At 43.6% G+C, this 14,302-nt stretch overlaps 1 protein-coding gene, 1 long non-coding RNA gene and 2 other non-coding genes across 7 annotated transcripts in view; all 4 read right to left on the bottom strand.

The window, feature by feature from the left end:
* Nucleotides 1-8,460, bottom strand: part of igdcc3 (immunoglobulin superfamily, DCC subclass, member 3) — a 56,308-nt gene extending 47,848 nt beyond the window's left edge. Inside the window, exons 1-2 of one of the 3 annotated variants that reach the window (XM_053866772.1) lie at nt 8,244-8,460; nt 1,125-1,430 (exon numbers count right to left, since the gene is read on the bottom strand). In XM_053866772.1, coding sequence (XP_053722747.1) covers nt 1,125-1,430; nt 8,244-8,310 — 373 coding nt within the window. In that variant the 5' untranslated portion in view covers nt 8,311-8,460. Of the gene's footprint in view, nt 1-1,124; nt 1,431-3,033; nt 3,216-5,405; nt 5,600-8,243 lie in introns of those variants that run through there. The other 2 variants (XM_053866771.1, XM_053866773.1) reach the window with 2 other exon arrangements.
* A 2,059-nt stretch (nt 8,461-10,519) lies between these two features.
* On the bottom strand, nt 10,520-14,200 carry LOC128759263 (uncharacterized). Of its 2 annotated transcripts, none has more exons than XR_008414571.1 (6): nt 14,075-14,200; nt 13,343-13,396; nt 12,997-13,078; nt 11,618-11,821; nt 11,416-11,518; nt 10,520-11,279 (listed from the first exon to the last, which is right to left on the bottom strand). It is a non-coding gene; the product is annotated as an uncharacterized LOC128759263 (long non-coding RNA). The 2 variants fall into 2 exon arrangements; XR_008414572.1 differs by having other exon boundaries at nt 13,343-13,393.
* LOC128759819 (small nucleolar RNA SNORD67) lies at nt 11,895-12,005 on the bottom strand. The gene has a single exon (XR_008414735.1). It is a non-coding gene; the product is annotated as a small nucleolar RNA SNORD67 (small nucleolar RNA).
* On the bottom strand, nt 13,177-13,290 carry LOC128759818 (small nucleolar RNA SNORD67). Its single transcript, XR_008414734.1, has one exon. It is a non-coding gene; the product is annotated as a small nucleolar RNA SNORD67 (small nucleolar RNA).
* Nucleotides 14,201-14,302: the final 102 nt, after the last annotated feature.

The raw sequence follows: 14,302 nt of genomic DNA, 5'->3' as shown, positions 1-14,302 counted from the left end.
CATATTCTGCTGACCATGACTGATTGTTGAAGCAAGCTCAATTCAGTGCCTTGAATAAAGTTGGAGTTCATCCCCTGGGATGCATTTGTAGAATCAGGCAGCACAAACCTAAACACTAGTGGCCAGAACAAATGTGTTCACGATGCCAGCACCAAAGTGCTCCAAATTTATTGGCCTACGAGGAGAGCGGCCACACTCTCCGGGCCATTTTGATGTGTTATTTATTCGCTATTGACAGAGCCGAAATAAACCCTTTCAGAAATTGAAGCCATAAACCACATATTGACCCAGCCTCGGAACATCAGAACCCAGGTAATGGTGCTGTGTTCTCAGCTCACCTTTAAATTAAGAGCCGCAATTTTCATTCTTTTGCATCCCTTCAAGCCGCCATGTCAAACCCATGCAGGTAAATAAAAGTAATGCTGACATTTTCCCCAGGCAGGATTTAACAAAATGCAATCAAATCCCATTTGTTAGCTGACCTTTTGAACAAAGCGCCCCTTTGGGGTGGCGGTAAAAGGTTGCACATATTTGTAACTGAGCGCCACTGACTTGATTTGTTCTTTTTTTTTTTAGGCTAGAAAGGCTATTATCTATCATCACCTTCATCCCATAGAGCAGCTTAGATGTGTCAGCTACAGCATCGCAGCAGTGTTCGCTCTCCGCTCTGCTTTGTGAATCAACAGGCCGATCTCAGCCTTTGTTCACCTTGGTGAAGTAGGAATAATAGAGCGTGAGTATTCACTAAGTCTTATCATATCCACAATGTGCAACGCAGGTGCCGCTAAAGCACATCAGCGGGGCGCAAAGCCACGCAGGTATTCACCGGCAGATTAGATGGAGAGCATGTCACAGACTAGACGCCGTGCTGAGGAAGAAAACACCAGCATCGCTTCCAATGTTGGAAAAGCATGTCAAACATCGAAGAATCACAAATGCATCGTTCTTGTTCCAGATTTCATAAATGACTGTCATTGTTCACCACTTGGCCCATAAGTCACTAGAGTGGCGTGCGACCCCTGAAGGGAGAAGCCGAAAGAAGAAGAAGTTGGCTGAAAGCGTGAGCCCTTAATACCCTAATAATAACAATCATAACCATTTGTGCATTTAATAGAAAAACTTACTGGCTGCCAGAATCCGGGCCTTGCGACTCACGACCAGTCCAAATGAATTCTGGGCGACGCACTCGTAGTCTCCCTCGTCTGAGGAGTTGTCCCACTTGGTCTTCAAGAAGTGACGGATGAGGAGCGAGCCATTGAGGAAAGTGGCGTGATGCTGGTCTTGACTCAAGAGCAAGCCGTTGTGCCTCCAGTGCGTGGTGATGGGCGGGATGCCGTTCACCTGACAGTGCAGCATGAGCGGCTGCTCTTGCACGGCGATGATGTCACTGGGCTCCAGAGTGAAGGAAAGCTCCGCTTCACACGTCACACCTGGCGGATGACAAAAAAAAATGCATGTGGATTATCAAACCTACAGGAAAGCTCATTTTTGGAACCAACAAAAGCAAATAAATGATGATTTAATCACTAAATTAAAGCACCATTAGGACAGTGAGATAAAGCAAAACCTGATCTCCCTCATCCTGTAAAACCTTGAAATATTTCCAGAACTGCCACACACTTTTGCACCTTCAGGCAATTTGAAATCACCAATTAACCTGACTGTCTGTGTGGACCGTGGAAGAACACAAGACTGCCAGAGGACAGAGAAGAGTTTGCCTCTGATCCAAGGTCGCCTTCAGCTGAACTTGAACTGAAGACCCTCGTGCAGCGAAGCTGCAGTGGAAACCGCCCCTCTCCATGGTAAAATAGGACAGAGAAAAAAGCAGGGAGGCCGTCTTCCTTCCTCCTCGGCCCTGACTCTGCCCCTCAGCTCCGCGAGCCTTAAATCACGACCAGTGGAAAGCGCACAAGAGAAAACGAATTTTTAATTCACAAAAAGGCTGTTACTCTTTTGCCAGTTTCATCCATTTCTTTTCACCCATTTCATTCCTGATTTAGCCACAATGATTTTTCTATCTGCATTTACACACAGACGGCGAGGAGGCTGCCTGTGTGGCACCACCGATAACAGCTCGCCAGAGCTTTGAGCGGAATAAAAAGCCTTGACTGAACTACCTTCAGGCAACCGTCACAAGGGGATTTATCATCTATAGATTAAATGCACCCAGAGCGTGTGTTCTCTTGTTCTACACACACATGCACTACCTTACATCTGCCGTGCCAGTTAACTTTTTTTTTTTTTTTTTTTATCCCTCTGTTGACTTTCTCCTCCTCAGTTCTAGGTGTGTTTTTTTATTTACAGTCCAGTGGCTGATCAATTTTACATGCAGTGATTTGATTTGGGCTTATGAGGGGGTTTGTGTGGCCATGATGAAGCAAACGGCTGAACAATAAATAGAGGATGTTAACAGCCCAACCTGACTTGGAACTATAAAAGAAGAGCTTAGTGGGCTCTCTTGGTATCGTGTTTCAAGTGCTGATGTACTAAGCACTACCAGCCTGTGCCCCAGGCCCTGGAATCCGGTGGGAGGGGTATTATGAGAGGGCAGGGAAGCGGGAGCAGAGCGCAAGGGTCAAAAGAGAGAACCTCCGGCTTCATCCCTCAAATTCCGACTGAGAGAAACAGGTTTGGGTGGGGGGGATTTACTGACACCATTCCACGAGGTTGAACTAAGTGACAAAACATTTACCCTCCCTCGCACCCTCGCTTTTTTTCAACCAACATTAGAGTCAGTAGAGAGAGCTGGGATGAGGGAGACACTTGAGACATGCAACGGGTTGTTGCTGCCGAAACATTTCCGCTCGAGAAATGCAAGCATGCGCAATTCAGGATCGATGGTTGCATATACGCTCCTGCTGAATGACTCTTTTCTATCCTCACTACATCGCACCCGAAGGAGAAGAGGATAATATGTGCTTGTCAACATCTCAGGCTTTTCATTCTGATGCAACAGGTAACCTTGAGCGTCACCGGCCTCTTTCCCACACATCTTTTACTACTAGCTGGCCATTAAAACACGCATTGATTCACCTTCACCATTCTCCCTCAGGTGCAGAGCTGACCTTCCAGTCAGAGGACAAGTTCGTGTGGAACCACGGAGCTGCGACACTAACTGCTACACTAGTACACACAACGACAAAAGTAATGATAGAAATAAGAGCTCAGGGCCAAATATTGCCACAAAAGCTCATCTTAAAAACATGCAAACTTCTTCCAGCCAGTGACACGGTTCGGCACGTTATTTGGTCCTGATAATTTGCAGTATAACTCTAGCACGCTTGTTGTTGCATAAGATGAATCACATTTAAAATTGCCCACCACTGGTCTCCAGTCTGTTCCACTCATACCATCTAATATGTGGTGAGGGAGTACCTTGGTGGAAAGTTCATCAGATGCAAATATCCAAGACACGGCGGTAGCAGTGGGCAATGTGGCAAAATATCATCATATAAAAGTACATTTTTTAGTCATAAAATTATTGTTTAGAGTTCATCACAATTTCACATGTATTTTTGAGACTAGTTTTTGCTCTTAGCAACTATTTCTGTGTGGTTAAAAGAAAGAAAAACAGACAATTTAGGCCAAAGAACATACCAAAATGTAAACATCACTTTGATAAAGAGCACTCTTGCAACAAAAAAGGTTGCTTTCAATAAACATGAAAGTCATTCATTTTAAGAGGATTTCAGGGCATCAAAACATTAAATAGCTCATTAAATAGGGTGAAATGAAAACCCTTAAACTTAACAATAATGAACAAAAACGGTCGTATTTTATTCGTATTTAATTATTGAACCCGATAAGTAAAACTAAAGCAGCTATAGAACAACACTATTCATGCGACACAGGAAAATGATTTGAACTTGGGCCCAGTATTAATGTTAGCACAGCGATCCTGCTCACATATGTCACAAACAGAACTATTTTCATTCAGGAAAAATGGCGGCCAATGCTGCTGCATTGCCTGCTTTGGTGTTCGCCTTCCGCTCAGAACTGAGCAGATAAGAAATTCAGAGAACATAAGAAGTATTCGCTGTTTACTTTCTCCTCGCAGTCTTGTTTCAGGAATGTCATTTGATGTTATTATGTTATATTCACCTCATTCAACGGTTTAACATTAACATTAGCATAACTAGAACTAGTCAACGCAACTTGCAACCTGGCAATTTCATCTTCCACTTTGTTTTCCTGAGTTTCCACGCATTCATTATTACTTCACAACAATAATCATTATTTGTGTTCCACATTTTGAACCGTATTCTCCATGAACTGGTTCTCCATTTACTCTTAAGCCAGCTACTCAACAACAAGGTAAACCTTGATGCCGCACAAGTGTCAATAAAAGGGTTGAAGTGAACTTCTTGCTAGCTGGTGCTGTCAGTCTTTGGCGTCATGGATCACAAATACTCAGTCAAGTAGTTCTAAAAACTGTTTGAAGTATCACAGGTCGGTGCGTCAGCATAGACCTTAAGTGTATAGAATGAAACTGGGCTGATCCACTTTACTGATCGTCAGTGTTCAAACTGTTCTAATATAGTCATATTCCACACCCCCAGGCACCAATATTCTCAGTTATGAGGGCAAACAACACCCAAATATTGCTTGTGTATCGTGGGTTAATGAGCTTATTTCAGTGATTTATAGAATGTCTTTAATGATAATGAGAGCAATAAAAAAATAATGGAGGGAAAAACCCACTGTTTAATTTAGCTTGGCGTATGGACGCATCCTTTAATATTTGCTTTTTCCTCCGGTGGGAAACCATCAAATTTCAGTACAATATCCCCATAAGGATGAGGCTTAAATTAAAAAGGCTTAATGCAGCTTTAGTTTTTATCTAACAGGTTTTTTTTTCTGTTGTGTGTTAATGTAACACACAACAGAAACCTGTGTAAATAATACATCTCACTCATTTCTCCTGTGGGTCGACTTCAGCTGCAGTACATATATATATATATATATATATATATATATATATATATATATATATATATATATATATATATATATATATATATATATATATAGTGTACGCATCCTATCAAGGTAAGTGCATATAATGGACCAAACAAAGGGCAAAACGTGATGCAACTCAGGTAGGGAATTAAGCAACTAATTAATGAACATTTTACAGTGCTGACAGTCGTCTGAGCCACAACTTCAGGGACACCCACAGAGAGGACTTGTAAGCAGGAGAAACCACAGCTGTAGGCGCAAACATGCCTTTGTTCGCAGAAGAGCAGATGCTTCCAGAGAGAGAGCCCCCCCTCTCCCCACGCACAGACACACCAGGTCCAACATCCTAATGCTATTTCCAGGCAGAGGAAGGAGACTAACATCTAGGATTACCATTTGAGGCCGAAGACAAGTGCTGGCTAAGTGTGGCTCATGCCATGGCTTACCACTGACAGAGACGTGTGGCTGGCCCAAAGGTTTGTGGCTGCAACAGTTGAGAGGATCGCACAGCAGCCACAGACTGACAGAGCTAAGTGACTTTAGGACACGGAGGCATCTGAGGCCACTGCGGGAGGAGGCTTTGATGGAGCGCAGCAAAAGCCGATGCAATGTCATACACCTATCGATCACGTTGCAAAGTTGATATCTGCAGGAGACACAGTAAATATACTGCATTCAATGTGCTTGGGTTTGGAGGGAAAGAATGAAACTTCAACATCAGCTCCCCTGACTGGCAGCTTTGTCATGGGCTCTCATTGATATGGCACCTTTTCAGGGCAAAGAACTGAAATATGACGAAGAAATATAGAGTCAAAGCGAACACTGAGATGTTGCGATTTCATATGAATACAGCCAAGTCGAGAGGATTCCGCCTCATTCACCAGGGCGCAGTATAATTGAACACCTTTGGGAGACTTTGCACCAAAGTGTTCTCCGCCTCCATCATTAAAGCTCCAGATGAGGGAATACCCCCTCCAGTCAGGATCAAGATCCTGGAGAGGAGTGAATCCCTTTTTCACTTCATCACCTTTCATTTGTCACATTTACAGCAGCAGCAGTTTCTCCTCCACGTTAGATAAAGATTGTACTTTTATCCTCCATTAAATGCTGACTTGAGAATAGACGGAGGCGCATACACCACATGCACTTTAAATCAAATATATATGTGTATTGATCAAAGAGACGGCGCATCCACAGGACTGCCGGGTTTTAATGCCGCCTTCAGTGCCTGTCCGAACGGCAATATTTATTTCCTTCCCGTGGAGTAAACGTTCCTCCTATAGGCTGCTACATTATTAATAGGTGCTCCCCACCGTGGTCACTGTGCTTCTCCTGTGTGGTGGTGAGTGTAACTCCTGGCGCTGGGTGGCGATTACAGGACACTGAGCAGCAGCGCTGTGAGACAGACCATGTGTTTGCATGATAGGGCAGCTGTTACATCATTCTCCCAGATGCTGCAGGTTTTGTTGCTATTTGAGGGTAATCCAACATGATATGATGCGAGGAGGACACTTTTCATAGTATTGTATTAAAAAGCGTATTAAACAGAGGGGAAGTTTTCTCTGTTTTGACTTGATCGTAAAACTGCCAATGCATCCAGAGCTTTTGATCAGAGCCCTGGCTTTCATCTGCAGGAGCTGAGCCCCATCATGTATAATTCTGAGATTGGAATTACATCCATGAGAGTGCGGCTCTGAAGTTTAGTGCCCGGTCGACTTACTGGACACGTTATAAACCAAAGCCTTAGGATTCACCCAGGGCCTTTATGTGTCCCTGCGGGCTTTGCAAATATTCAATACTCTCTCCTGCCTTTGAGTTCCGGGGCCTCACATGGAGACAGAGAGAGACTGTCCATCACAGCGAACAAAGGGGGGGGGGAGAAAAATTGAAAAGACGGAGAGGGACAGTGGTGACATTTAATCTGAACAAATATTCTACCCAGCGGGCAATAATTACTGTCTTTAAATTCAGTCTAAGAGCAACAACCATTGTCATTTAGGGATGTGAGGCCAAGATGAGCGGTGAATAACATTCCACTGTGGGAATGGTTCCACTGACCAGCATGCGTCTTAAAATGGAGTTTGGATGACACAACACTGATGCCCATGTTACACAGTCAGCTGAGGCGCTCCAGTCAAAACAGGTGAGCATGTGATCACTTGGTACACCAACCTCCAGGACCGCAATGCTTTTGTAGAGGAGGGAAAACAGTAAAACACTTTCCTGTAAGCTCTCATCAATAATGCATAACTAGCACATATAATGCATTTATAAGGTTGTTTAGATCAGATTCATGACCGTGTTCACTTGTGACAAGGTTTATAAAGCAATCTAAATTGTGGAATTAACTAGCTATATAGACTTGAGAACCCCTCACACTATCCATTACAGCACTAAAGAAGCAGTGTTTAAAGTTGTCAAGGCGATATGAACATGCACAGCATCTTTTATGAAGCCTTATGAATGCATTATGATGTCTGATAAATAGATGAGACCTTAATATAAAGTGTAACCAACAAAACGAGAACAAGCGTGGGATTTATATTTATATGCAGTGCATGAGCCAAATTATACATTAGAAGTGAGCACGATAAAAAGTAATAATTTAAGATGTACACAAGTATAGTGTCAGCAATATGTTTGCGTGTGTGCGCGTGCGTGCGTGCGCTATTGCGATCGAGAAAAACAAAGAGTGCAAGAAGCAATGATAGTCAACAGAGCACGCCGAAGGTGGACTGGAGAAGAGTGCTCAGGCACAACAACGCCATGGACACAAAAAGACCTTGAAATAGACCAAGTGGCTGCATGAAAGCGCAACACCCATTCATGACAAAAGTAACGCGAGGTGGGTCTGCGCTACTGTGGATGTGATCAGCGTTTAAAAAGGGGAAAACATACTGTGATAGAACACTTTTGATCGATCGCCACCACTGACTATTTGCAGGGCTCTGCAACATGAGCGAGAAATGAGAGCGGAAAGTTCGCTGATGCACGTGGTTGCCTTTCAATTCCAGCGTCTGCACATCCAAACCCTCATAAAAGCCATGTGCTGCACGTCATCTGCGGCTGAAAGCAACACGAAACTTGCTTGGAAGTTTGCACCGAGGCTTCAGGTCTGCGCGTCAGCCAGTCGCGCGGGGGACAAAAGCCCCTCGGTCGCCCCCAGTCAGGGTTTTTAACAGCCCTCACGGCCCTAACGGAGCGGGGCCAGGCTCAGGGTGAGCGGTCACCTCTCGCCTGTTATCGTCGGACCCTCGAGTCACTGCACCCATAACACCACTTACCTATGAAAGCGTTGAGTAGTATCCCCCAAAAGCACGGAGCAAGGCGGCGGCGCCGTGGAGATGCCATTTAAAACAGACCCAAACAAGACTTGGTTAGACTCCAGCTCTCGCAGAGAAGACGGCGAAGGGAAGGAAAGGAGCGCAGGGCAACGATCTCCTGCTTCAGCGGCTCTAAAACCTCTGGTGGCTCGCGGGGGTCGAACGGGCTCTCGCCATTTTCGCCATCTATCAGGAATCTGTCAGCATCTCGCTCCCTCTCTCCTCCTCATCCAGCCCACCACGGCACACACCCCCTACACACGCGCGCGCGGTCTCTCTCTCTCCCTCTCACACACGCGCTCACTACGCTCCAGGAACAAAAGAAGCCCCTGCATCTAAACACAACTGGGACGATGTCGCCAATTCAAAGCTTCCTAATATCAGCGGGGGAATGTTTCATAACGCTCGGGCAGCATTCACTGGATACATTAACTAAATATACATAAATATATATGTGCTTAATATCGCTCGTCTTTATTTCTGTTCTGACAGTGATTTTAAGCACATATATATACATATGCACGCGCATAATGGAATAATTCCTTCCGTTGGCAGGTGACCAACCAGAGAGTAAACCACAGCAGCATTTGGTCCTGTGGGTGTGTTGTGGATCTGAAGCTGCATGGTGGACGCAAGTGAACCCGACGTGCAGGACAAACAAGGACCCCGTCCATTTACAACAAAGAAGCCACTGTTTCTGCTGCGATTTGCTGCCATCTAGAGGTGAAGAGCTGGATACGTCAATAAATACAACCAAAGACTAAACCAGTGATGGAAATATTTTTAGTCCCGAATGTCGCTTCGGATATCAGGTTAAGAGGCTTGATGGGTCCATCAAAACAAAAATATCTATCACGTGAAGAAAGCAATTCAGCCCGCGGAACTGCACATTTAGAATAAGAACAATGCTTTATAACACACTTTTTAGAACGCTGTTCAAGTTTACAAAATGAGCATTTTAATAACAAATAGATCAGTCTAGAATAAATAATATAAAATCCACTATGTTATATTTGTTAATGCTCAGGCATATTTTTACTTTCGAGATCGACAGCAATTTGTCTAAAAAAAAAAAAATTAAAATAAATATGATTTCAATAATTGTACTGTTACTATGGCAGTGTTGTCAGTTCCTTTTTAAGATGAACACACAGTTATTGCATTATTGTTGGAGGCTTTAACTAAACTATTAGTTAAAAACAGAAATATCAACTACAAGTTATGATAAATGTCAGCACATAGGCAATGTGGTCACAAGAGCAACTAAAATTGTAATTTTTTTGACCAAATATGCCATTAAGAGATAATTTCATGTATATTTACTATGGAAAAATCTGCATATAACAGTTGTCTTTATAGTTGAATCATGTAAAAACAGTTGCAGAAATAAAATGTAGATGTAAGATTTAGATGAAAAGAAATGCTATTATATTCATAGGTAGGTCCTTCAGTAATTCTAATCTGGGAGTCTCTCTTGTTCAGGTTTTTGAGGGCAAATGTTTGACAATGTTTATCCATAGTAAACCAAACCAAACCAAAGGAAAAAAAAAAAAAGTATGATGAATAAATAAATATAGTCACATTGCAATTATTACTTTATCATCATTAAAAAAGCAAGAACTTGTGTCACCCCATCATTATACTCAAAACCATAGATTCCTCAAAATAACTCACATACACAGCCACCGGATTGGTTGCCCTTGTTGTAACCCAGTGAGTGAAGCAGTCACCAGGTTGAGGTTTTGAAACGTGATAGATTATGTATGGCTCAGATAGTCCAAGTCCAACACCAACAAGTTCATATCAAACGGTATTTCTGAGGAACCTTGGGAGCAGGGGAGACCATGGACTCCTACCTTGGGGCGCAACCCTGAGAAAAGCCGCTTGGATCAATTATAAATGACGTCCATGGGTGTTTGTTCACTCCATGCATGGTTAATGAAGAATGGCAAGACAAATCTCCAGAATGGAAATGTTGCCCTCAGAATGCTGGGTGTTCCTCTACCAGCCCTGCATTTTCTGAATCAGTACATACTTATTTTAAATGGAAAATCTCTCATCAGTAACAACACATTTCCGCTTAACTCTCCGCACCACAGTTTTTAGACAAAGCTTTCAAACTTCCACCAGCAATCCACTGGGCTTTTTTTTTTTTTTATCATCGCAATCCATGCTGTCAGCAAGTTGTGTTTTGTTGAGGCTTGTCGAAGGAGTAATATTCAAACTACAGAGTTCAAACAGGAATAATAAAACAAAATTCACCATCTTTCAATCCAGCCAATCATTTCAACTGAGATAAATCAGTTAAAGTATTGTTAATATTAATAAAAACAAGATACCCAAAACTATTTGACATGTGACCGCAGGAAAGGAGGAAGGCAAGAAATGAGAGGATTTTATAGGGGAACAAAATGATCCAATGGTTCCAATATAGGAAATGAAAGATGAACCACTCAGATCTGCATTGAAGAAAAAGGAGGGTATGAAGGTGTTTTCAGGCTTCACAGCTAAGGACAGTCAATGAGAGCCGTCGCATGTTTCTGATCCAGACACAGGGCAGGTACACAGCAACTGCTCAATATTTAATATGCAATCAAACCACGTTTGGGAACAGGGGGGCGTGACGAGCTGGTACTTTTTTGACCACCAGTTAATGTAAAACCAAGAATTTGCTAGAAGATAAATGTTCAAACTTTACTGACAAAAAGAATCCCATCTTAAACTCACATCTATAAATAACCAGAGACATGAACTATGTACAGTAAATGTGAACACAATGATCTTGTCAGGAGTGATGAGGGCCAGGAGGAAGGTGCCTGGTTCTGATGATGCAGAAATTGTGGGAAATTTTTTTTACATTAAATGTATTGTAGCTTCATAAACGACCTAATAAATGTGAAACTTGTGTCATCTAAGAGGGGTTTCTGGAGGGAGTCAGCCACTTCAGTTCTCTGTCCTCATCTGCAAACCCTTCAGATGGACTCTAGCTTTGGTGATCTGGAAGAAATAAGAGTACAATACTGTCATTTGATGATTGGTATGTCCAAAGAACACAATCACGGACCAAAGTTTGAATCATGCAATGCATTTTTTTACAAGAAACACAATGCTATAAAATGCAATTTCAACATACTTCAGGGACCAGTAGTAGATGCGGAGAGGACGAGCGGCAGATAAGGAGCAATACGTTTCACCTCATCCTCAGCACTGGATCAGGCAGCTGCACCTGGCGCAAACTGAGATAAATGAAGGATGTCTATCAGCTTCTCCTAAATTTAAAGCAACTTCCCTTATGCATGTCACTTGGAGATCTGGGTTCCGATTGGGCAACGCACCTCCAGTCTCCTGAGCTTCAGTTTTCAGCACTCCAGCAGCAGGTCTCATCACCGGTGTGGCACAATTGTGTGCCTGAGTGGCGATGCCCACTGCCACAGCGCCCCCTCATGGTAGTCGGCTCCAATTGCCGTCAAGTGCCCCGCTCCACCGACTTTGCAAATCAGTGGCGTCACTCCCGGCAGTAGAGGGCGGTCTGAACGCACCTGCAGGAAAACAAAAACCTCCGTTTAAACACGTGGGTGGCAAAACACAATGAATGTGATTTTCAGGTGTTGGTTTGACTCAGATGGCCCCTGTGCACCGTTGGTGTCTCCTCAGGTGGTCAGAGCGGTGTGCTGTCACACAGCAATCAGCACCCCACTGTTAGTGCAACTCGTCATTGTCAAACCCTGTCAGTTAGTGACGTGTTCGCTCTGTCGACCCTTCGGTGCGTGCGTGTGTGTGTGTGTGTGTGTGTGTGTGTGTGTGAACAGCACATCGAGAAATGCTCCAATGACGTAGCTGAAGACGGATGAAGCCTGGAACTGGCCGTACCATGTAACCGGTTCAGGAAGTGGATTGAACAGTTCAATTCCAGATTTAAGCAGCACGAAACGCGATGAAGGTTCCCAGTTTTGTCGGGAACGGACTCAGTCCAAGAACAGTTGAAAAAAAAAAAAAAAATTTAATTAAAAAAAAAATTGCTGTGTGTACATCTTAAGGTCTTCTCAAACACCATTATAGCATTTACCCCCATCTATGTCTTATATTGATGACAATCTTACTGAAGGCTTTGGGCAACTGAAGTTCATGCTTGCAGAATCTTAGATTTAATGTCCACTTGGTGGTGCCAGAGGGCAAATGAACCTTCTTGAAGCGTCGACTCATGAGTCGAACCAATTCCTCTAAATGCCTCAGTGCTTCAAGAAGCTTCATCTCACCATCACCAATGTCAATTCAAGGTCATCCATTTATCAGTCAAACTCAAGTTAAACGCAGTGCTTCTCAATCATTTTGTGCTGCGCACCCCACCCCGAAAGTCACCTCTGTAAACAGTATCATTTGTCTATAAAATTATTAAGTACACTTCTGCATAACACTGTATCCTTGTTAACATCAAAAGGAAAAAATATATAGATCAACTTCTTTATTCACTTTTGCCTGTAACAAAAGGCTTAAAGCGCATGAATTTGCCTGAAATTAAAAAAACAAAAAATCATGAGCGGATGTGCAATTCCACTACTATAGTAGAGCATAAAAGTATGTTCCATGTGTATGGTCCCAGGGCGGCCCGCCCCACTGTTTGAGAAAGACTGGAGGAGAATGTCCACATCAACAGGTCATGATTAATTAAAGTTTGTACTTCCCCACTGACAATCAGCAGCAATGACTTACACACCTGGAAATAATTGGGACATTTTCCATGCAGAGTCACACTCCACCCTCTGTCAGCCGTGGAACATAAGAGCAGCAAACATCACCTTCGCCAAGACACAAAACAGGCATTTAAAAGAGAAACACATCAAAGGAAGGGCATCAATTGTTGGCAGAAGAGAGAGACAACTGTTTAAAAAGCAGGTTTGAGTCAGATGGCCCCTGTGCACATTCTATGTCCTCACAAGGAGTCAGATTGAAGTGTAGACACCACTGCGTCACACACCCCAACTGATCAGTGCAACTCATCACTCTCACTCTCTTCGGTCCAACATGACACCAGACCAGGTCACCTGGTCACCAGCACCTACCTCCACAAGTGCAAGCCGCTCTGTCCACGGAAGCTGAAGTCCTTCCGCCACCTGCTGGACATTATGGAACAATTGAAATCCAACCCAACTTCAAACACGCACATATGTATAAGCCAGTATGTCGTGCACGACTTGTATTTGTCTTTGTCACGGTCGAGTCAAGGCGCCATCACAGCACAATGTCCAAACACTACAGGACACCGCAGGACCACAAACCTTAAAATAAGAGGCCGTTTAGTTCAGGGCGGCTGCTCTCGAGCGCCACCTGCTGGCCCTTCAATAACAACTTTGTATTTGAATGCAATGGACAAATGTGCCAAGAACCGAACTGTAGGACTGGATGAGAAACGCCACGCGTTTCCTACTCAGAAACAATGGCGTATATCGCATATCTAAATCCACTATTTCCAAAAACATGACGGGTAGAAACGACACAGTAGTCGTCGCCAACAATTCTATTCTAAATATACTACTCCTAAACACTGTACCACGCGTGTGCCCACCAGTTTTAAGAACATTGGCCGGACTGCGCCCTACAACAAAGGAAATACGAACAAAAAAATGCCATTATCATACAAGATAACCCCAAACACTTAATCCCCACAAGCGCTACTTTCTTTCAGACTGCAGGAGCAGCACACCACATACAATAAGTAACTTCCCGTAAGCATTCAGTGGTCAGAACCTCTCCGTTTTACAAAGAAATAGACCAAATCCCCGAATCAAACTTACCTGGTCCGGTGAGAAAATGGCGTGGACGTGTTACAAAGGCCATTGAAATAAAACGCCACTGAACGCGACCGTTAACGGAAGCTGATATTCGAAAAAAGAGCGCCACAGTGCTGCTTTAGCCTTGTTAGCGGGCTGCTTCTTCTTCTTTGAAATGATGCACCGACGACTCCTCTTATAGCTATGATGGCTGCCACCCGCTGGTACGTACTGGTAGCGCAGGACACGGGG

Source organism: Synchiropus splendidus, chromosome 5 (genome assembly GCF_027744825.2).
Source record: "Synchiropus splendidus isolate RoL2022-P1 chromosome 5, RoL_Sspl_1.0, whole genome shotgun sequence".
Taxonomy (NCBI): Eukaryota; Metazoa; Chordata; class Actinopteri; order Syngnathiformes; family Callionymidae; genus Synchiropus; species Synchiropus splendidus.
Note: the sequence above shows the minus strand (reverse complement) of the source record. Positions and strands in the feature narration are given on the sequence as shown.